Raw genomic sequence first — 22,333 nt, 5'->3', positions numbered from 1 at the left:
TTAGACAAAAAGGATGTGAGGGAATGAAACAAGATTTTGGCTTTAGATGGCTACAACTCTAAATTTTACTAGTTTATGAAAGGAAACTTCTGTCTGGCTACATTACATTACAAACGTATTCTACAAATAAATAAAAATCAGCTGATTTTAAGGAATCAAGTTGGAACTGTTTTTAGATCTGATAGATTTAATGTTACTTCTGGTTTAGTAATAAACTCAGTAAAACGGAATAGTTTTCCTAACAGCAAAACAAGCATTATGCTTTTAATATTGGGAACACAGTTATACAAGAATATATGTTCAGATACAAACTTATAATGTACATATATATATAAGATAAGACTTTATTGATCCCACGGTGGCAAAATTTTTGCTTTATCAGGTACAGATAGCTGAAGGAAAATATAAAAAATACAAATAAAATATAAAAAAATATAAAATGAGTAAGATAATACACTATATACAATGGTAGCATACACAGAATGTGACTATGGATATGGTTGTTGGAAATATGGGAGACATAAATTATAAACCATATAGTTATAAGCTATATAGAAAAGCTTACAATGCAAAGGGAACACATCCTCTAAGTTGCTCTTAGGAGAGATTAATTCCTCACCACAAAGATTTTAGGTATTTCATCAATAAAGTTTCAAACATAACATTAATATTCACTCTCGCTCACCTGCCTTGTATAAATAAACTGTTGTATGTGGTGTTGTATAAATAAACATCATGATTTAAAGAGGACATAATCATGTTGTCACTGTATTACAATATGAATTATACCGACACACACAGACTCTTATTAAGTTGTTGCTACTAGTGTTTAAACTAGCCGTTAGTGCTGCGTGTTTCACTGCTCATCTTAGTAGTCGAGGTTTTAGCCTTTCTCAGTGACATCACAAACCAAAGGAAGATGAAGAAACCTGCAGTCACAAAGGAGAGAGAGAGAGAGAGAGAGATGTACAGGTTCAGATGGGAAATGGATGAGTTCATGAAATCATGCATCTGTGTCAAATTTAACTCTAGTGAGATTTCCTTTTTAATGTTATGTAAAATGTAATAAAAAAATCTTATACTACTGTTTCCTCTTAAATGGTAACTATAATGAAAATGGATTTTTGTATTAAGCAGCAGAGTTGAGTATGTGTGTCCACCCATAAAAAAACACCAAACAAAGTGGGCATCCAAAGAAGAGGACACCACAAAAGGACTGTTTCCTCTCCCTGTCAGCACTTGGGACCCGCAGGCAGCCTTCCACCAGTGTTGGGACTAACTCGTTATTAAGTAACGCGTTACAGTAACTACGTTATTATTGTGGTAACGAGCGAGTAACTAGTTATTATGCCAAAACCGGGAACGCGTTACTCGTTACTGGGATTTAGATAGGCTCGTTATTCGTTACTTCGTGTGGTGGCTATCGCGGAGCTTCCACAGATTCAATAACATTAGCAAGTGGTGGAGGCCAGCAGGTGGATGAAAGAAAAGGGAGGCAAGAGGAGAGACACCTGATACTCTCGGCCGCTGGTCCGAGAGTATCAGGTGAACTGAACTTCAGGTAAGAAGTTATAACCTGCAGTCTCTCTGGGTCAGATATGAACCAAGTTTATGTGGAGTTTATTTTCGTTATGCTGACTTTTTCGTACTGCGTGCTAGCTAGCATGACAGAGTTTCTATACAGCTGGGTGGTGCTATGTTACTGATGTTGAACTTTATTTTGTTCATAAGGTTAATTATTAGAGTTGCCAACCGTCCAGTAAAAAACAGAATCGTCTCGTATTCAAAGAAAATGTCATGCGTTTCGTATTGAGGTGAAAAGAAACACAGTTTGTCCCGGACTTCAGCTACAATGAAAAAGACACAAAGCTGGAGTTATTCTGTGTTTACGCTGCACAGCTGCCTCTTCTTCTCTCATCCTCTCACCCTCCCCTACTTCAGTCATGAAACTGATCAGTGATCAGCTGATCGGCTTTTCTCGCGTTTGTTTATCGCCCACTTTGCGCCAGAAAGAGGAAACCAGCGGATTTCGCGCTAAACAACAGCAGCACGTTTAAGCTTGATCAGCTGTTGTTAGAATTTATTTAATATTAATTTCTAGTATCAGTTGATGTTTGCTGGAGCCTCAGCTGTAAACCTGCTGGTCATGATGTCGGTTTGGTTATGTGGTGAGAGGGAAACATGAAGATGAAACCAGGAGATGTCCTTACTGAATCATCAGAGCTGTGATGGAGAAACAGGTTTACCTTTTAGGTGACATGAATGAGTTGAAGGGAAGTTATGAACTGTTTCTGAGAGACAAATAACACCAAGATCCTTTTCTAAGTAGCTGACAGCTGGTAACTGTGCAGGGGCAGGTCTAGCAAAGTGTTGCCAGGGATCCATGTAGGGCATTAAAAGGGAAAGGGGGGCACAAAGAAATACTTTTCTTTCTTATTCCCATTTAAAATGTCTCGCTTTTAAAAAATAATTATCTGAATCTTACAACAAACGATTGATAAATTGATACATATATACCATCAGAACAGTGTACATCACTGTCACAACAGTGTTTGTTTTCATTCAAAGGCTTTATGATTTTTCCTATAATGGTGGGCCGGTCTCTAGTCAAAATGCCCGGGATGATTTTTTTGTCCCAGTCCAGCCCTGTATGCAGCTCATCTGCAGTCTGGTGTTACCTACATCTTCCTATTCAGAAGGCAGAATTTCCGAGTTCTGAGTACAATCGAAAGCACCACGACTGCGGTTTTTGTGTTGGATGTAAAAAGCAGGCTAGGATAGAATCAGGCGTGGGATTTCTCTCGTGGAAATGTGCACATTATTGTTTTCCTTTCTGTTGGTAGGTGGCACAGTGCACTTGTGGCAAGTAAGCAAGCTAGAAGACTGGCAATCTTGCTGGGTATCCAGTTACGGAAGCAACACATTAACAAGAGAATTCTGAGTAAAACCAAAGTTACTTTCCCTAGTAACTAGTTACTCTGAAAGTAACGAGTAACTTGAAGTAACTGAGTTACTTTTGATAGAAGTAACTAGTAATGTAACTAAGTTACTAATTTAAAGTAACTTACCCAACACTGCCTTCCACAGATTTGAAGTCAAGGTTTGCAGGACAATATGGCTGACAAAACTCTACCCAGGCAATCCTGAATAGGCTGCAAACAGTCAATCTCCAGTCTCACAGGGCTTAACATGACTGAACTTCACAGTCAGGCCTGTTTAAGCTGGAGTCAGCAACATCTGCAATGGATCCTGAACATTATGTTCAGCAATGTCTCCTGATTCTGCCTAAGGCATGGTGTGGAGCAAACACAGAGCATGATGTGCTGATTGCTGCACCATGGGTGACAACGTTTGGTGGAATCAGTGTGATGCTGTGAGGCAGCAGCTCCCTTACTAGAAAAGCAAGCCTTGTCATCAGTTTCATCCGTGTCAAGTGTGTGTGTGTGTGTGTGTGTGTGTGTGTGTGTGTGTGTGTGTGTGTGTGTGTGTGTGTGTGTGTGTGTGTGTGTGTGAGAGAGAGAGTTTACAGACCTTGCAGGGAGTTCAAGATGCAGAAGAGGTAGAGGGCAGGAGTGGTCAGGGGACCGAATGAAAAAAGGACCAGGCCCCAGGTAATACCGAGCAGAGTCATGACTCCAGCCAGGGAGCAAATGTCTTTCTTGAATTTGTCAAGGTTATTCTGCCCAAACTGATTTGCCAAATATAGAATAGAAGCAGGTTACAGACAGTTTTAAATTTGACTTGAGACCTTAAATTGTCATTTAAAAAAACAACAAACACTTCATTGCTAGTTTATAGTTTCCAATGAATACACTGATGGATTACTACTCATATATTATTTTTAAGACTAGATAATTACCTCTCTGGTGTGGTGGAGAATAAAAACTTGTCTGACTGTCACCCCAAACATGATTACATTAAAGAGGAACACCAAGCTGAACAATCCCACTGTAGTCCACTTTACCTTGTCATTGGTTATATAACATCTAAAAAGAAAGAACAGATCATGTTTTAACCTCCAAAATTGAAAAATCAATGATGCGTTCTGTAAAAGAAACATTAATGCAGGTAGTGCAGTAAAAGCATCACCAGAGCTAAAAAGGAATTAATGTTTCAATTTTAGCAAATTAGATGCTTGGTGAAAAGGAGCTTTCTGCTTCTCCAACATGCATGTTTACAGAAACTCTGATTGGCAAAACAGTTAATAAGTAAATGTGAAAATGTGAATCATTATTCTTGATTTTACATGCTGGCAAATCTTACATTGCAGTACTGGAGGAGTTAGATGCGTCCAGAGGGGTAAGGCCATAAAACGTTCTGTCTATGATCACCACCACTGACACAATCATGGCAGGGACACCTTGATCAAAATTAATTAATTAATATCTACATCCACATTGATAATGACAGCTCCCTCCCTAATTGATTCCACTCACCCCATCCCACCACGCCGAGTTTGAGCAGGTATTTCTTGACATAGATGTTGAAGACTTTGACTAAGAGAAGATATAAGTGGAAACCTTCCAAGGCCATCCAGCTGAAAGTGGCTAGCAGAGAATAATGAAGTAAAAGAGCCATGTATAAGCAAAGTCCAGAGGAAGACCCTGCTGCCACTGCCTGACTGGGCAGGAAGTGCAGGTTGAGGAGCATCAGGGCAATTACAAGGTTGATGTGGACCTTCATAGAGACATCTTGTCTGAGTTTTCTGTCACACAGAGAATTGATCTGTGTTAAGTAACATACTGTATCACAACTGGAGGAATGGTAGACCATAACAAGAGAAGAAAGAAATGATGAAGAGTTATTTATAGAGTAAGAATAGCATTTGATGTAAGAAGATCAGTGAATGCCAGTGAATGGAGGAAGATTTCAGTATGTTTTAAGGCAACTGAAAGATAAAAACAGGCTACTCATATGTCAAAGGTATGAGGATGTTTGAGAAAAGGGGACAACAGCAGAGGCAAATCAGATTACAGGAGGTACTAAAAGTGTGAAAGAGGAAGGACTGATGAAGATGGGAAGAATATGAAAAAATGAATTTATTACCTGTTTGTAATAAAGAGCAAAATGGCTATGACCAAAGTAAAAAGGGAAATACTACAGCCAATCACAGTAATGTGTGTTAAAATCTCTTGGTCTTTCTTTGTGATGGAAGGATCAGGTATCTGTGGAGAAAACACATGTTTATATCATCTTGTACTATTTGTATTAGAACAATTAGTCAGAAGCCTTTTCACCTTCTGCTCGATGACAGGTCAACAGACCAACAGGTACAACATGTTGGAAGCAAATACTTGTCTTACTTATTATTTTTTTACACTGCAAATGTAACTTTATTTAACCTGCTAGGTTATTAAGTATGCTTTCTTATTTCTGATGGTACAAGTCCCTTGAAGAAAATGGGGGCAGGGCTAAAAAGAAAGTTAAAAGAACAGCTGAATAAATCTGAAAAATAAAATAAAGCATTAACTAAATATGCTTTATACAATCATAACAAGCATAACATAACAACAGACAATAACATGCAATGAAATACACAGAATTAAGGTAGGCAAAGTGTAGGTAATCAAGCACGAGCAACCAATACAACATAGCTGCAATACAGGAAAGGCATACAATAACCGACAGCACTGTTACAGTTTGGCACTGTTTTCAAGGATGGCAGGATAGTAATTTGAATGAAAACAAGTTGAGCAGAGCAGGTGAAGGTAGAATTCTGTACAAGAAATCTTTTTATTTTGGTGTCTTCTAGTGGCACCATCAAGAATGACACCAAACTGAAAAGAAGGAAAAGAAGAAAATGCACAACAAATGTATCTACAATTATAACAAATTATATTTGTTATTTTATTTGTATGCATAATTTTGACACTCAGTGAATGTGTAGGTTAAACGGTGTATTTATTATATAGAAGAGCCGTAACATGGCAAAAATGTTGTTTTTCCTTTGCATGCAGAGAGCAAAGTGAACCGTCCTTGTTTGCGCGCACAAACTTGGCCAAATAAATGATTCTAAATGATAAATGATTCTGATAGATACATAGATATTCACTACTCCCTCCAGAAAAATTAAAAATACATTAAACTGCAGATTACTGAGGAATCAAATGTGATTTTATGAAAGGAGAAAGATTCAAAAGGCTGTATACCAAACCCACATGCATGTGCCATTGGAGCGCATCAAACACTTAAAAAACAAAATTAAAAAAAAGAAACACTATGGAAGCAGAATTTATTGGATCATATGACTAATGAAATAAGTAAAGTAAAGTTCTGGCTGGATAAAAACAAATTATCATTAAATTTGAATAAAACTAAAATTATGTTATTTGGAAATAGTACTGGTGTTGATATTGAAAGAGTCGGTGAAAATTGATTACTGGGGAAAATAATGGATGAAAAACTTAAAAAACATTACATTCACTTTGTACTCTTCAAAAAAGAGTAGTTCGAATCATCCACAATGCAGCTTATGGGGATCATACAAACTCACTATTTTTGCAATAATATTCAGAGTATGTTTTTTTGGAAAGAAGTTATAATTTAAGGGGTTTTTGTAACTTCAATATAGGAAAGGTATGTACTGCAAGAAAAAGCTTTTTGTTTCTGTTCATGGAGTGAAACTGTAGAACAGTTTGAATATGGAATTAAAGCAATGACCAAAGATAAAACAGTTCAAAAAGAGTTATAAAGAAATGATCTTCTTGAACTATAAAGAAAGGGAAAATGTTGAAATTAAGTGAATGTCTCTATTTAGACGGTTTTTTTTAGAAAAGAGATTTGTTAACATATAAAAGATGCTTTTTCTTTTTTCCTACTTTAGTTGTACTAATTCAATGAATGCAAAGTAACCTGTGTATTAGTTACTATAACTATTACTTCTAAAGACCTCACATGCAAGCAGTCAGTTACTCTGTGTCCGCACGTGTGTGTGTGTGTGTGTGTGTGTGTGTGTGTGTGTGTGTGTGTGTGTGTGTGTGTGTGTGTGTGTGTGTGTGTGGTAGCGTGCACGGCTACCAAATGCAGCTGTGCAATTTTGTGGTTTGTGGTCTCAACCTTTAAAGGTTAAAGGATACTGAAGATCTAAATAAGATATTGTAAAAAGTTATCTTTCTGAGAAGCTGTGTGACTTTTAAACCCATTGGTATGACTAAACTTTGCAGTTTATTTTTAGCTTGCGGTCTCTTTCCTAACACCACTTGAAAAGCCTGTTTGAAGGCAGAATTAAGGTAAAGTGAGTAATGGTCTGGCATGTCCTTGTGAAGCTGCAAAGTTTGAGGCAGTTCAGATAAGTGTTTGTTGATAGAAGTGAAGAACAATGGACAAACAATGGCCTCTTTAAATGAGCCCAGTCTTACTATGAGGATACCAAAGTATGTGAGGTGGTTGCAGGAACAGGTGATGTTATTCTGATGATGTGTCCAGTGTGTGACGCAGCCATCCTCACTAAAAGCTGGTAAGCAAACCAAACAGATCCATTACGCAAAAGATCACATTTCTGAACATCAGCTCAGTTAGGTGGCCATGAGTGAAAACACAAACCACAATGAGTCTAACTTGTGAAAATATTGTTGCGCTATACTGCTCAAAAAAGATTAAAGGAACACTTTGGAAACATTAGATTTTCAGGGGGGAATAAATTGTGATGGATATCTATAATCAAGTGGAATGGGTAATGTGTCCCATAAGATTAACTGACTTGTTGCTGTACTCTGATTAAAAAGTGTTCCGTTATTTAATGTTTGAGCAGTGTACATTACTGTTCATGACAGATGTGATACTTACTGTATGTTGAATAATTAAAGAACTGACACGAGGGTTTTTGAGTTTCCTATGACACAAACATATTTCATGTTTGTACAAAACGTACAGAATATTATATGTGTCAACTAATTGTGCAATTAAATTACAGGAGGTAAGAAATGAAATAAATGTTCAAAAAAGCATAGTTACGTCGATTTCCTTGGTAAACTCCATCGTGATGTTGATGCGCTCCTGCAGTCCTGATATCTTCTTGCCCTGCACACTCAGACCAACCAGTCTTTGATCATATACTTCATGTGGGCTTTCAAAAACGCTCTACAATAAAATGCAAATTTGTCAGCTGGTTTAACAGTTTTGCAAAGACAGTTTTAATATTATTTTCTGAATCTTCTGTGTTAAATGGAAAAACACTACTAAGTGATCTACTTACACTGTTTGATATGCAACTCATTTACATTTTGTTAGAAAAAAAGGTGACTTAAAAAAAAAAAAAAGAAAAAAAGAAAAAAAGGTGATGATTCTTTCCTGATGTACCCAACTTCCTTCAAAAATATGTGTACTAATTTTACATTTCATGTGTTAATAAAATAATGTCACTATGCTAAAGAGTACAAATTCCCCGCTGGACAAATAATTCAAGCATCCAGCAAATTCAGAAGCTTCAAATTCAGGGTTTAATTTTATTGGCTGTTAGGTGTAGCTGGTGAAAGTAAGCTTGATAGGCTTGTTAAGCTGGGATTTTAAAATCTGATTGTTTTTTCTGTATGCCATGTGTATACATCCCTCCTTTGTTAAGGACATGTAAATTTGATTAAAACACCTTTATAATGATGTGAAAATAAACAGGAGTACATTTCCTAACAAGTGGTAAACAAAAGAAATATATAACCTGACAAAGAAAAAGAAAAAAACCCAAATGTTATTTTATTAGACTAAAACAAGCAAAACCCACAAGCTCCATGAGCAGTAGTTTAAATTTAATGTGTAAATACAAAGATCGTATTATTCTATAGCTCACCACATCCTTTTTCTACATGTTTTTAAATAAGAAGTGTAGTTTATGACCTGATTTGTTTGAGGCCATTTAAACATGCAGAACACAAACGTGTTATTCGGTCCAGCACCCAGTTCTCTTGGCAGCTGGACAATGACTTTACTGTTGAGAAGAGGCACATCTGGTGTTACCTGTATCAGCATCAACATGCCAAGAATAGAAAAAGATTTAGTTTAGATTACGTTCACTAAAATTACCTCGAACAGAACAACATTAGATTGAATACAGTGGATCAGATCTTAAATAAGCCGGTCGTTATCAATACCTGACTCATGCTCAACATTGGATCTAAATATCAGCTCTGTACATCACTACTTGGAAGGTATTTCTGACTACATGTGGAGTCTGACTACAAACTACTGTTCAATAAGATTGTGTGAATATTTTTTATTTTTTTACCTTTGTGTCATTGGCATAAATTTCAAGGCCTCCGAAGGGACCACTGGGTTTGTGCAGAAGAGCGACAAAAGTCTTTACATACAATTGCATGCTCCCATTCACCTCTGTTCCCTCTAGAACCTTCTCTAGAGTCCAAATGGCTCTTGGGGAGTAGAATGCAAAAATATTAACACAATATTAACAATTTACATCCTTTTATTAATGTAGAAAACAGTCAAGTGTTAACCCCCCCCCCCCCCCCCCCCCCCCCACACACACACACACACACACACACAATGTATTATAAATGTTTACCTCAAAGTGTCATTGAGGTTTCCCATTTTCATAACATTATCTGTATAATTCATACAACACTCGGTCTGATTACGACCTGTAGACAAAATGTAAGAACACACATTGAACCCTTGTACAGTTTAATTAAAGCACCCCACATGTCCACAGAATATATGAAGGTTTAATCCCAAAACACCAATTTCACATTTCTTTATGAAGACATTTATTGGGAAATGGAGATGTGAGAGGAAGGCATTAGAGGTTCATTTTTAAATGCTATTTTACCATGTTAGAATAATGACTGTTTAAAACAAGTTGTAATATATAAAACCTGAATTCCAGAAGAGTTGGAATGTTTGTTAAATTTGGTAAAAAAAAAAAAAAATGAAAAGAAAAGAAAACCAAAAGACTTTCAAATGAAATCAAACCTGATGTTTGCTACAGTTCAGCAAAAAATGTCATGATGCAGCAAATGGCTGAAAAAGCAAGAAAGATGAAAAAGTTTCATCTGAGAGAACATTTAGCAAGTAATTAAGTTGACTGATATCAGGTCTTTAATATAATTAGCTATAAAAGAGATGTCTTAGAGAGGCAGTCTCTCAGAAGTAAAAATGGGCTGAGGCTCTCTAATCTATGGAAGAGTGTGTAAAAATATCGTACAATACTTCAAATGTTCCTCAACATCAAATTGCAAAGGGTTTGCAAATCTCATCATCTTCAGTGCATAACATAATCAAAAGATTCAGAGAAACTGAAGATGTCTTTGTGCATAAAGGACGAGGCTGAAAATGTTTATTAATCACTCACTGGCATGATTGTGTCACTGACATTACTTAGTGGGCCAAGGAATGTTTGCAGGAACCACTGTCGATTAACACAGTCCAATCTGCCATCTGCAGATGCCAACTAAACCTCTATCATGCAACAAAGAAGCCACATTTAAACATGTTTCAGAAGCGATGTCATGGCCAAAACTCATTTGAAATTGATTGTCTCAAAGTGGGAAAGTGTTCAGTTCAATCCAATTTTATTTATACAGCGCCAAAGTACAAAGAGAGTTGCCTCAAGGCACTTTATATTGTAGGTAGGCCCTACAATAATACAAATAGAGTAAAACCCAACTGTCATATCACCCCTAGCAATTAACAGTCGGAAGGAAAGTCTCCCTTTTAACAGGAAGAAACCTCCAGGAGAAACAGGTTCAGAGAGGGGCAGGGCCATCTGCTGTGACCGGTTGGGGTGAGAGAAGGAAGACAGGATAAAAGACATACTGTGGAAGAGCCAGAGATTAATAACACGTATGATTTAACACAGAGAGGTCTATTAACACATAGTGAGTGAGAAAGGTGACTGAAGAAGAACTACTCGGTGCATCATGGGAATCTCCCAGCAGCTACACCTATTACAGCATAACTATGGGAAGATTCAGGGTCACCTGATCCAGCCCTAACTATATGCTTTAGCAAAAAGGAAAGTTTTAAGCCTAATCTTAAAAGAAGAGAAAGTGTCTGTCTCTTGAATCCAAACTGGAAACTGGTTCCATAAAAGCGGGAACCGAAAACTGAAGGCTTTGCCTCCCATTCTACTTTTAAATACTCTAGGAACAGCAAGTATGCCTGGAGTGCGAGAGCGAAATGCTCTAAGATGGGGAGAGATTATTCAAGACCTTGTATGTGAGGAACAGCATTTTGAATTCAATTATGGATTGAAATCAAAATTAAATACCTGGATTTAACAGGAAGCCAATGAAGGGAAGCCAATGTATGAGAAATCTGGTCTCTCTTTCTAGTCCTTCTCAGTACTCTTGCTGCAGCATTTTGGATTAACTAATGGCTTTTCAGGGGTTTTTAGGACATCCTGATAATGACGAATTACAGTAGTCCAGGCTAGAAGTAATAAATTCATGAACTACCCCAAAAGGATGGTTCTGTTTATCTGGATGTTTTCAGTGGGAGAAGCGTTTCATCACTCATTCAAGTGACTTCTTCAGTCTTAGCTGACTGCAAGTTTCTCCAACCTGTGTATATTTGCACAGTGATTGAAACGAGCCACCTGAATGAACAATGGGCTGTGTGGGCAGTTCCTTCATCAATAATATGCAAATTGTCATGGCCTTTGATCAAAGGTCATGACAATTTTCATATTTTCAGGGAGTTTTTAGGACATCCTGATAATATTGACAGTAGTCCAGCCTAGAAGTGAAAAGTACGTGAACTAGTTTTTCAGTGTCACTCTGAGACAGGCTATTTCTAATTTTAGAGATAATGCACAAAAGGAAGAAAGCAGTCCTACATATTGGTTAGATACTATATTTTCAAGGCAGACTACAATAACCTCAGTGTTATCCGAATTTAGAAGCAGAAAGTTAGCGGCCATCCAGGTCTTTTTGTGTTTAAGACACAAAAAGTTTAACTAATTGGTGTGTGTTCTTTGGCTTCATGGATCATAGACAAAGTTGAGTGTCATCTGCATAGCAGTGTAAATGTATGCTATGTCTTCTGATGATGCTGCCTAAGGGAAGCATGTACAATGTAAACAGAATTGGTCCTAGCACTGAACCCTGTGGAACTCCATAATTAACCTCAGTGTGTGAAGAGGACTCTCCATTTACATGAACAAATTGGAGTCTATTAAATAGATATGATACAAAAAGCACTGCAAAGCAGTACCTGTAATACCTAGAGCATGCTGTAAATGGTCTAATAGGATATTATGGTCTGCAGTATCGAACACCACAGGATCTCCTCCATACCTGCTTCATGGCCTGGAGGACGGGGCTGTGGCTCCCTTCACCCTCTAGCAGATCATTACATGAAGGAACCTTTTAAAAACAAGCGCGCTCATGCTCACAGGTGTACACACGGGTGCTCACACACACAAACTACACCCTTTTTGGCTCCTACCTCAAAGCACACTGTGCGATTTCAATGTCACGTGCTGTACAATAATATTAAATATTTAGTATTTACTGTTATATTCACATAAATGTTGTTTATTATATTGCTCTCTTTTTTTGCTTGTGTTCTCTTTTTTCTCTCAACAGGAGATCTGGGTGATTGATAGATGTATTTTTTTGTCTGTTTGTTTTGTTGGTTTTTGTTTTTTGCCCTTTATCACTGTTCCTCCTCCCTGCTGTTTTTCTTTCCCTCTTTCTTTCCCCCAGTCAAGTCTGTCCCGTGTTAAGCAAGTGAAAATAAAAAGCTTTCTTTACCTTTAGACAATAATTCTGATGGCAAAAGAACCAAACAGGACAGGCAGGGGAAAAAAAAGTATCGAACACCACACTGAGGTCTGGCAGGATAACCACAGAGATGAGTCCACTGTCAGAGGCCACAACATGATCACTTGTAACCTTCACTAAAGCTGTTTCTGTGTTGCGATGAGCTCTGAAAACTGACTGAAACTCTTCAAATAACCTATTCCTCTGCAGATGATCTGTTAGCTGTTTGACAACTACTCTTTCAAGAATTTCTGATATGAAAGGAAGGTTGGAGTTTGACCTATACTTAGTTAAGACTGCTGGTCTTATTATGGTGTTGAACAAATGTGTTAAGTCTGGGCAACTTGCATGTTTTGGAAAACATATAAAGGTATATATAAAGATTTAGACCCTCTCCTGTTCAGGTTAGCAGTGGAGCCACTGGTTGTCTGTTTTCATTGGGTGGTGGGAGTGAAGGGCATCACCAGAAATTGTATTACCATTGTCAATGGACTTCTAATCTGAACTGTCATCTGCAATGTTCCGTTTTCTGTATATGAAAAAAATCCTAATAAAAAGCAGGACATTGCAAAACTGCATAATGCTACAACAACACGGCTTTGTCAGAGAAGACTCCGGGTACTGAATTGCCTCTCCTGCAGTCCAGATCTTTCACCTATACAGAACATTTGCTGCCTCATTAAATGAAAACAATGTCAAAGATGACTACAAACTCTTCAGCAGGCAAAAAGGAGACCAAATTCAAACACCAAAACTACAAAAACTCAGAACCTCCATTCCCAGAGGTCTTCAAACTGCTTTGAAAAGAAGACCATGGTAAACATGCACCTGTAGCAAACATCAATTTTAAAATGAGCTAATTTTGTGCTTAAAATTGTAAAATTTCTCAGTTTAAGCATCTTTTATGTTATTTATGTTCTGTGGTAAATAAAATATTTGCTCATGTGACTTCACATGAGTCTTTCAGTAATAATGTTTTTCAAATTTAAAGGATGACGTAGTGTCTACAGTAGTTGCAGGCAGTACACTGAGGATAGGATGTGTTCTTCTAAAGTGTAGTAACGTAATTTAATGTAATTTAAAGGGACGTGACATTTTAGGGCTGTGGTAGAATATAGTGTGTACAGACTTTTTATATAGTATAAAAGAAAGAAACACATGTAGCTAAAATTGACAGAAAACAAGCTGAGTTTACTTTATTCAAACTCATAAAAGGCAAAAAGAAAAAGTGAATAAGCCTTGTTTCTTAGGTTAGAATCTAAATTGTCTGGCTGTTCCAGTAATAAAGTCATTCTTTTGTTACAGTAGTTAATATAACAACTTACTTATTGTAGCTGATATATTGCATGCAGTCCTACAGAAATACTGTTCCGACAGACAATTCTGATAAAGCATGTAATAAGACATAAAAGGCATCAACCACCAGAATATCCAGCTCTTCTTCCTGTGAAGAGACTCTCATTTAGAATGGAAAAAAGGCAATGCTTTTCAGTCAAAGCTCTTTTCTGATTAAAATGTCTTAATTTTTTAGATTAGCACAAAATTTATTTTGTTGCTATTATGCTGAAGGTAGATCATCATCACCCTGAAGACTCATCATCAGAACAATGCAAAATATGTTTTCTACATAAAGATTTTGAGTTTTAGAGACTGTACCAAGTTATAAAAAACACAGGTATAAAAATAAAACGAATTCAACTTCTACTCCTCCTATTTCTACTACCAGTAATCCTAAGAAATACACTGAAACAAAATCACAAATCACAAAAAAAGTATGAAGTCGAATGACACTAATAACACTAACAACCCTTGTTATTAGCATCAACACAGAAATTAAAATGTATTTTAAAGTGAACCAAAGCATACCCTACCTTTCCATGTTGCTGTGGAACTAAGTTAATAGAGGACACAGAGCAAAGCAGAAGTGACAGCGGGGGTGGGGGGGTGAATTTGACGAGCTGCAAAGGAAGTTGATGAAACAAATGTAAATGCTATTCTGAGCAAGTAAAAAAGAGGAAGTATCACTGACAAAAAATACATTTCTAATCTTCCTTGTTACTACTCCGTATGCATCAAATACAGGATGACGTCATTGAAATATTATACTTTACCCCAAGCCTATTCAAATGGCGGCCCGCGGGCCAAATGCGGCCCAGAAGCAACCTGCGAGTGGCCCTGCCTGTGGTCCTGGCAGAAACACAGAGAAAACGCAAAAATATAATTAATTTAAAAAAAAAATTAAAAATTCCTACAGCGTAGTGTAGACTGTGAATGCAACACTCCTAGTAGCCTAGCAATATTTAACCCACAATGCACCGTGATGTAAACATATTAAACAATCATCGTAATATATGATGCGACAACAGCATGTCTTTCTCAGTCCAAAAGCGCAAAATTGACAATGAAAACTGTCGGTTTAACCCTGCCTGGACTGACAAATACTTATTCATTTTACCGAGTTTAATAATCTTACAACCGGAGTTGTGCTACCATGGTGAGGGTCCTGTACAGCCCAAGAGAGAGCTGCAGCAGCTTTCCTTCATGTTTGCTTCTTGGCGAAGAAGAAAAGGCCTTTCACAGATTCTGAAACAGTGAAATACTGCATGCTGGCTGTGGTGGATGCGGTGAAAAGTGATGAAAAAATGAAAGTAAGTGTGACATCTGCTATTAAAAACGTACCCCTGTCAGACAGTTCAAATATTCGTAGAGTTGAAGTTCTGGCGTCAGACGAGTTTGAAATGCTGTTAGATGACTTGAAGAAAACTGATGTAATGTCTATAGCAGGAGATCACAGACAGAACTGATAATGCACAGTTTTGCGTATATGTCCGTTTTTTGGATGGGAAATTGCTCGGCTTGCTACCATTAGAGGGACACACAGCTGGCGAAATAATATTTGAGAAGATTTCAGCTCTTTTTGAGGAAAATGGTCTGGATATGAAGCGTGTCTGTATACTTGTGACGGATGGGGCTCCATCCATGGCAGGAAAAGTGAGTGGTCAGCGAAATATTTATTTTAATTTGAAAGGGAATTATCAAAATGTTTTTTTGTTAATATTATTATTATTTCAAATGTGCAAAAAATAGTTTAGTTATAGCTCCCTTTTTTTTAAATGGACCTTTTGGTGTGCATTTGTGAGAGGTCACCAGATTTACAGGGGAATAGGAATAAAAAAATTACTTGTTTTTCAATACAGTTGTGTGGGTTTGAAATTGATCATGATCTGCTGCTTACTGGCTTCAAAAAAAAATATCTGGCCCAGATAAATTCCTCGGTTTGAAAATCTGGCCCAACTAACTTCGTAGTTGAATCGCCATGCTTTACCCTGTTCACATGTTCAGCAATAAAACTACTAAAGCTACTTTTTTTCCCCTCAAAGCAAGTCATTGATCAATATCAGGAAAATTGCATTATGACTATGGACAGCAGAACACAGTACTATATTAAGTTTTGTGTGTATAAAATTGAAAATAAAACTGATTCTGATTTTGAGAAACAAAATTAAAATGAACACAAATTTCCAGTTTATGCACAGTGTGATTTTCCTCCAGTTGTTAAAAGTCAAAAGTTAAAGCCAATGGGAAAACAGCTATATCTAATCTTACAGCTTGGTGTTAAAGTTTTTCATTTGCATAAAAAAAAACCCTTGATTTGCATTGCAAATTATGAACAAAAAAGTTGGTGCTGTAAGGCGATGGAACCTGATACTATCTGAGGTTTATCTGCATTTAATGACTGTGTGTGTTTGTGTTGTTTCATCTATTTTGAGTTAAAATAGGATGACATGTCCTTGTGACTAGGAAAAATAAATGGTTTTCTGGTAATTGTATCAAATTATTTTGCTGTTGGAGACTGATTAAAAGCAAATGCAGCAACAAGGTGGTCGCAGTTAGGTGACCATTTCCTATTTAATAAATATGTTTTATCAAAAATGGCTGCACAGGCCCAAAGTGGGTGGGATGAACTCTAAAGCTGTATGGGCAGGGAAAACCCAGACTTATCCCACATTAGTCTCAAATGCATGTGCCCAAAGAGTCACAGTAAAGCTTTAAGGAATACTGTAGTCAAGTCCTCTTTCTTTCAGTTGACGTGGCTCTAAAAAATTAAGCCCATCTTGCCTGGATGCCACCCAGAGACTCTGATCCATACATTTATCCAGTGGCGGTCCTATAATAATGGATTGGATTTATATAGCGCTTTTCAAGGAACCCAAAGCGCTTTACAATGCCACTATTCATTCACTCTCACATTCACACACTGGTGGAGGCAAGCTACGGTTGTAGCCACAGCTGCCCTGGGGCAGACTGACAGAAGCGAGGCTGCCATATCGCGCCATCGGCCCCTCTGGCCAACACCAGTAGGCAAGTAGGCAAGTAGAGAAAAGACACACACACACATATGAAGAGAGAGTATGCATAGTATGAAAACGGCTACCAAACAGCCATCATAATTTGTCATACAGTGAGAAGAGGACACATCAATAATTGACAATGACTAATTAATATTAAAATCTGTAACATACTGTATTGTTTGTAGTTTAGTCTATTACTGTTACTATTTTTACCATTTCTTCTTGGAGCAACTGTAACCCACATTATTTCCTTTGGGATTAATAAAGTGTTCTGACTCTGATTGTTTCAGGATGACCTGCCATTATCCAATGACACATCTGCTTACCTGCATCTTTTGCTCGCTTCTCCTCTTCTTTTCTCTTTTTTCTAAACTGAGCACCTGATGGATTTGAACTTTTCTTGTCCATCTTGGTTTTAATTTTGCACTCCAGTATGAACACCCATTCCCCAACTCGAAAATCACCACAACATAACCTAATAGACCTACACCTTAGTTCACAGATTCACTTTGTCTAGGGTTTATTTCTGGGATTTTGCACAACCCAGGACTCAAATCATGAATACATAATGGGCTTGGATTTACAACATTATAAATGAAATGTGATCTATTTGGAAGCAGCAGGTCTCCCTCCCCTTTCGACGTGTTGTGTGTGAGACTTTAAATCATCAAACTATAAAATATAAATTTTTATTGATCCCTTTACCCCGAGTCCTAAATTGTATATTTATTTTCTTCTTGCGCACCTCGCAAACGGAGGGCGCCCTTACTCCCAGCAAATGGGCGATAGAAAACCGATTGGTGCCTATGCCATCCCCAGTATGCGCTGGTGTGTCCGGTATCCGCAAACCTGACATTTTGACCCTGAACACGCCCTATAAATGGTCTTTTATAGCGGGCTTCCCTCGCTTACGGCCATACCACCCTGAACATCTGATCATCTGATCTCAGAAGCTAAGCTGGGTCGGGCCTGGTCAGTACTTGGATGGGAGACCGCCTGGGAATACCAGGTGCTGCAAGCTTTTGCACTTCCACACACAAACTGCAGAGGGCGCCGCTGCTCACTCAGTGGAGGCAGATTCAGGAAAAGCTTCATGACAACGCTCCTGATTGCATTTCGCTTTTGTGCAAAACAAAACAAAAAAACAACAAGAACGAAATATTTAGGAAATACACAAACTTATTTATTCTGTAAATGTAGAAAATGTCTGTGGCTAGTCCGTCTGGGCTCAGTAGAGAGGAACTTGTTAACCTTGTAGTGTGCACCGGGCACAGTGTCAACCTGACACTCTTGTGCAACGAGTTTTAACTCTTATTGGCTGCCGACTGCGGTCCCGAGGAATACTGAATAAATGCGCATCAGTGTGCTACCCTGAGCAGGGAACACGATATCATGGAGTTTCTAACATGGAGCGAGGTGAAGGTGACGCGACTATGCAGGACCTGCAGGGGGCTGCTTAGCTTCAGAGATCAGATGAGAACAGGCTGATGTGGCCGTAAGTGAGAGGCTTCCTCGAAAACGGGGTAGATACTGTAACCCATTTATTGGGTTTTAAAAAACAATTTAGAGTGAAGGATATTGATTAGTTTCTACTTTTTTTAATAGCTGCACATGACAGCACAGTTATAATGCATACGTAATGCTGCAATAGTCACGTCATAAACAATTGTGAGTGTTTGCACAAAAACATCTACAGGTGCTCTGTGCATGTACAGTGATACTGATGTAACGCTTGAAGAATTTGACATTACTACATCAGTGGAAGAGCTCTTTGCGCAAGACTCACTAACCCCTACCCATTTATTATGAACAAACAGCAAAACTGTTTGTGTTTTTTTCTATATTACACTTGCATGATTTAGATTTATACTTATGTGGCAGCTATTCACTGGCCTGACAAAGTTATTTTAAATGATATCATGTCATGAATAACACAAGTTATTTTCCATGAAATCGAAAAGTGGTGAAATTCTCAAAAAATGAATGAGACGTGCATGTAATTTGACATATTTTGTTGTTTTGTGTGTGCGTTTGTCTGTATGAAATTTTGACGTGCATCTGAAAAACACCATTTTGAAAACACTGGAAAGACCTCAAGACATTTTTTTCTTTTGCTTACTATGTAAACAAAAATTCCCACCAATGCTTTTCAGTGTGAAATTTAGTGTGTAGGGAAAATACCTGTGCCAGGTTGTCTCCATCTAGTGGTGAATAACGCATTACCACTACATCAGGTGAGTTTTTCTCTGTGCACAGTGACACAAAACTCATTTAACAACATAAACTATTTAAAAAATGATGTAGGCAGATCAAGGCAATGTTACAGATTCAGTAAGAACAGAAGTTTATTCCAATCCTTTAAATATGCAGGGCGTCACACTAACACAGTTGCTTATGTCCAGCATAGCACTGGGGCTAAATCCAGACCTGAAATCTTTGGAAGTTTCACTCAGTAACAGCACCTTTTTAATATTATTGACTATATTTTATAGTCACATTTATATAAAATGTCAAACATTATACATTAGCTAAAGGTTGAAGTCACAGAATTACACTGAACAACAATGCAATTTAAGTTTTTCTTGTTTGTACTATATATTTGATTTATTGTGTGTGTGTGGGGGGGAGGGGGGATATGTGTGTATTCACATCATTTATCATTTATGTTAATGAGAGTGTGGGGAGTGAGTTGGAGGGTGGGGTGGGCTGCTTTTAACTATGTAAAGCACTTTGTGCTACATTTTTTGTATGAAAAGTGCTTTATAAATAAAGACTGATTGATTGATTGATATTATCATCCTTAAATTGTTGTCCTTACCAAATATACTTAGATGGCGATGGATTCAATCCATGCTACTGAACACGATGCCAGTCAGGCTTGAAAATGGTGTTTTTCAAGCCTGACTGGCATCTATAAAAAGCCAGGCGAGGTCTCCTTCATGTTTTTCTGTGTTTTATCCTCAGTTACTTTGAATCAAAGTGTCAGCTTTGTTTTTATACATAGATATAAAAATATGAACATGTACTGATAAATGATTAGAATTATAATATTTCTGACTGTCTGATTCAAAAGTGAATTGAATTTAATCGGGACCTTGTGAATCGGAATCAAATCGATTATAGGAATCAAAATTGATCCCCAGCCCTAAGTGGAACACCTTTACAGATGAAGTTAAGAAAAATACATCAATACAAAAATTAACACAATTTTTTAAAAACAATTAATTGCATGAATATAGTAAATGTTCCTCTCAGTGATTGAACTATCTCATTGTGTTCTATTGATTGATTAATTGATAATACTTTATTCATCCCGAGGGAAATTGGGTTAAGGCAGCCAGCCGTGCCAGCGCCATCTTACCCTTCCAACCATACATACATTACACAAACATCACATGGGGAAGACAAGTCGGAGGGGTATAACAATGGAAAATGCACAACATGAACATTGAAGCCTTGTTCTCATTTTTATAGATTAAGGCAAGAGTAAGGTATTAACCCTCGTGCTCCCCGTCGGGGCAGCTCCGGACCCCGGGTGTCCCAGAGTACCCTTGGGTAGCATTTCACAGGCCGCACATCAGGGTTGGCTCCCGCGCCCCGTACACCCACGTTTCCCTCCCTGAATGCCACTCCCGTTTCAGTTTTTCCTCCTAGTTTCAGGCAGGCTCTGTCATGTTCGTCCATGGGAGGCCGCTGTTAAGGTATTTGTCACACAGATATAATATAAGCTGAGCATTTAGCTTATACTATCATTTATCAGGTCTTAACCATAGGGTGCTTGCAGTTGTTTTGGTTTAAATTGTTTTATGTGTGTATTGTATGAGTGTACACTTGTATATAGTTAAACATTTATGCTGTTTGGTCTCTCTAATGTAGAGGCCTGGGCATTCCTCGCTACACTGTACAGCAGGGGTGCTCACACTTTTTCCGCATGTGAGCTACTTATAAAATGACCAAGTCAAAATGATCTACCCACTACAAAAATCCAAAACATATACTTATTTATAAATATATTGAGGATTCTTTATATCTACAATGTATATACATGCATAACCGCAATATCCAATATTTCACAACACAATTAACAATGTAAATTTTTTGTCATTACCTGAGTTTACTCTGATGACTTGCACTGAATTGAATCAGCCAGGGATGCATAGTCTGGACAGTAGCTGCTGACGGCCAGCCTCAAACACACTTCCAAATGTTCATCAGTCATGGTGGAACGGTATTTGGACTTAATGATGTTCATGTGGGAAAATGAAGACTCACATAAATAAGTGGAGCTGAATAATGCAGTCAAAGAGGCAGCACATTTCCTCATGTTGGGGTACTTTACTTCTGTGAGTAAGTTCCAGAACTGTCCATGATCTCTGGACTTCAGCTCAATGTCGGCTTGTAGTGTCAAAATCTCATCTTCCACTCCAGAAGAGTTCAGGTGAAATAGTTTTGCAATTTTTGATGCGAGTGAATCGACATCAGCATGTTCCCGAAAAGGATAGCACATGAAGGTAGCGACTGGCTCGAGCAAAGAAAAGTCTTGAAAGCGTTTGTCAAACTCTGACAGACAATTGTCAATCTGCTCTGTGTAGCGTGCACTGTCAAGTTGCAAACAGGCCATCCCTTGCATCTCCAGCTCTGACGCCAGGTTTTGAAAGTTAATCAAATCATGGCGCTGCAGCTTTAAAGAGAGATGTTGCATCTTTCGTTTGAAAGCATTAACTGAGCTGATCATGTTGATCACTGTTTTGTCTTTTCCTTGCAGCTGTAGATTAAGGTCATTCAACATGTTTGTCAGATCGGTTAAAAATGCCAAGTCTAACAGCCACTGACCGTCATTAAGTTGCATGTATTCTGCTTGTCCAGCTACACGGAAAAACTCCTTAATCTCCGGACAGAGCTCTCAAAATCTTTGCAGGAATTTCCCTCGACTAAGCCACCTCACGTCAGTGTGTAGCAACAACTCAGAGTGGTCGCAGTCAGCCTTCTCCAGATGTGCACGAAATAACCGTCTTTGAAGAGATCTGGCGCGAATAGAACAGGCGATCTTCGTTGCAACATTCATGATCTCCTTCATGTTGAGCATTTTAGCGCATAACGCTTGTTGGTGGATTATGCAATGGTAATTTAGGAAGTCCGGGAAAGCATCGTCCTGCCTGCACTTGGCAATAAATCCATTCACGCGGCCAACCATTGCGGGTGCTCCATCTGTGGTAATAGACACCAATTTGTACACTGGGAGCTGGGTTTTCTCGATAAAGTTTTTGAACG

General features: G+C 38.0%; 1 protein-coding gene across 2 annotated transcripts; it reads right to left on the bottom strand.

Annotated features, from left to right (window-relative positions):
- Window positions 1-250: 250 nt before the first annotated feature.
- Window positions 251-14,870, bottom strand: LOC309715491 (adhesion G-protein coupled receptor G2-like). 2 transcript variants are annotated; one of them, XM_082548668.1, is made up of 15 exons: window positions 14,822-14,870; window positions 14,582-14,668; window positions 14,036-14,154; window positions 9,512-9,587; window positions 9,218-9,359; window positions 8,830-8,949; window positions 7,954-8,079; window positions 7,786-7,831; window positions 7,359-7,453; window positions 5,047-5,165; window positions 4,437-4,705; window positions 4,264-4,360; window positions 3,860-3,986; window positions 3,532-3,688; window positions 251-929 (listed from the first exon to the last, which is right to left on the bottom strand). In XM_082548668.1, exons 2-15 carry the CDS (start codon window positions 14,587-14,589, stop codon window positions 835-837), a joined length of 1,596 nt encoding a protein of 531 aa, XP_082404794.1. In that variant the 5' UTR covers window positions 14,590-14,668; window positions 14,822-14,870; the 3' UTR covers window positions 251-834. The 2 variants fall into 2 exon arrangements, with proteins under 2 accessions (XP_082404794.1, XP_082404795.1); XM_082548669.1 differs by having other exon boundaries at window positions 9,218-9,260; window positions 14,822-14,868.
- Between the last annotated feature and the right edge of the window lie 7,463 nt (window positions 14,871-22,333).

Source organism: Aulonocara stuartgranti, assembly GCF_965226115.1.
Source record: "Aulonocara stuartgranti genome assembly, chromosome: 1".
NCBI classification, from domain to species: Eukaryota; Metazoa; Chordata; class Actinopteri; order Cichliformes; family Cichlidae; genus Aulonocara; species Aulonocara stuartgranti.
Note: the sequence above shows the minus strand (reverse complement) of the source record. Positions and strands in the feature narration are given on the sequence as shown.

Excerpts from the sequence above, each read along its gene's own strand:
- LOC309715491 (XM_082548668.1), bottom strand. Across the intron at positions 9,588-14,035 it reads CAATATATCAGCTACAATAA|GTCGTAATCAGACCGAGTGT; the intron begins GTAAGTTGTTAT and ends TTTTGTCTACAG. Across the intron at positions 7,454-7,785 it reads CTTTAATTATTCAACATACA|CTTTTAGTGAGGATGGCTGC; the intron begins GTAAGTATCACA and ends TTTGCTTACCAG.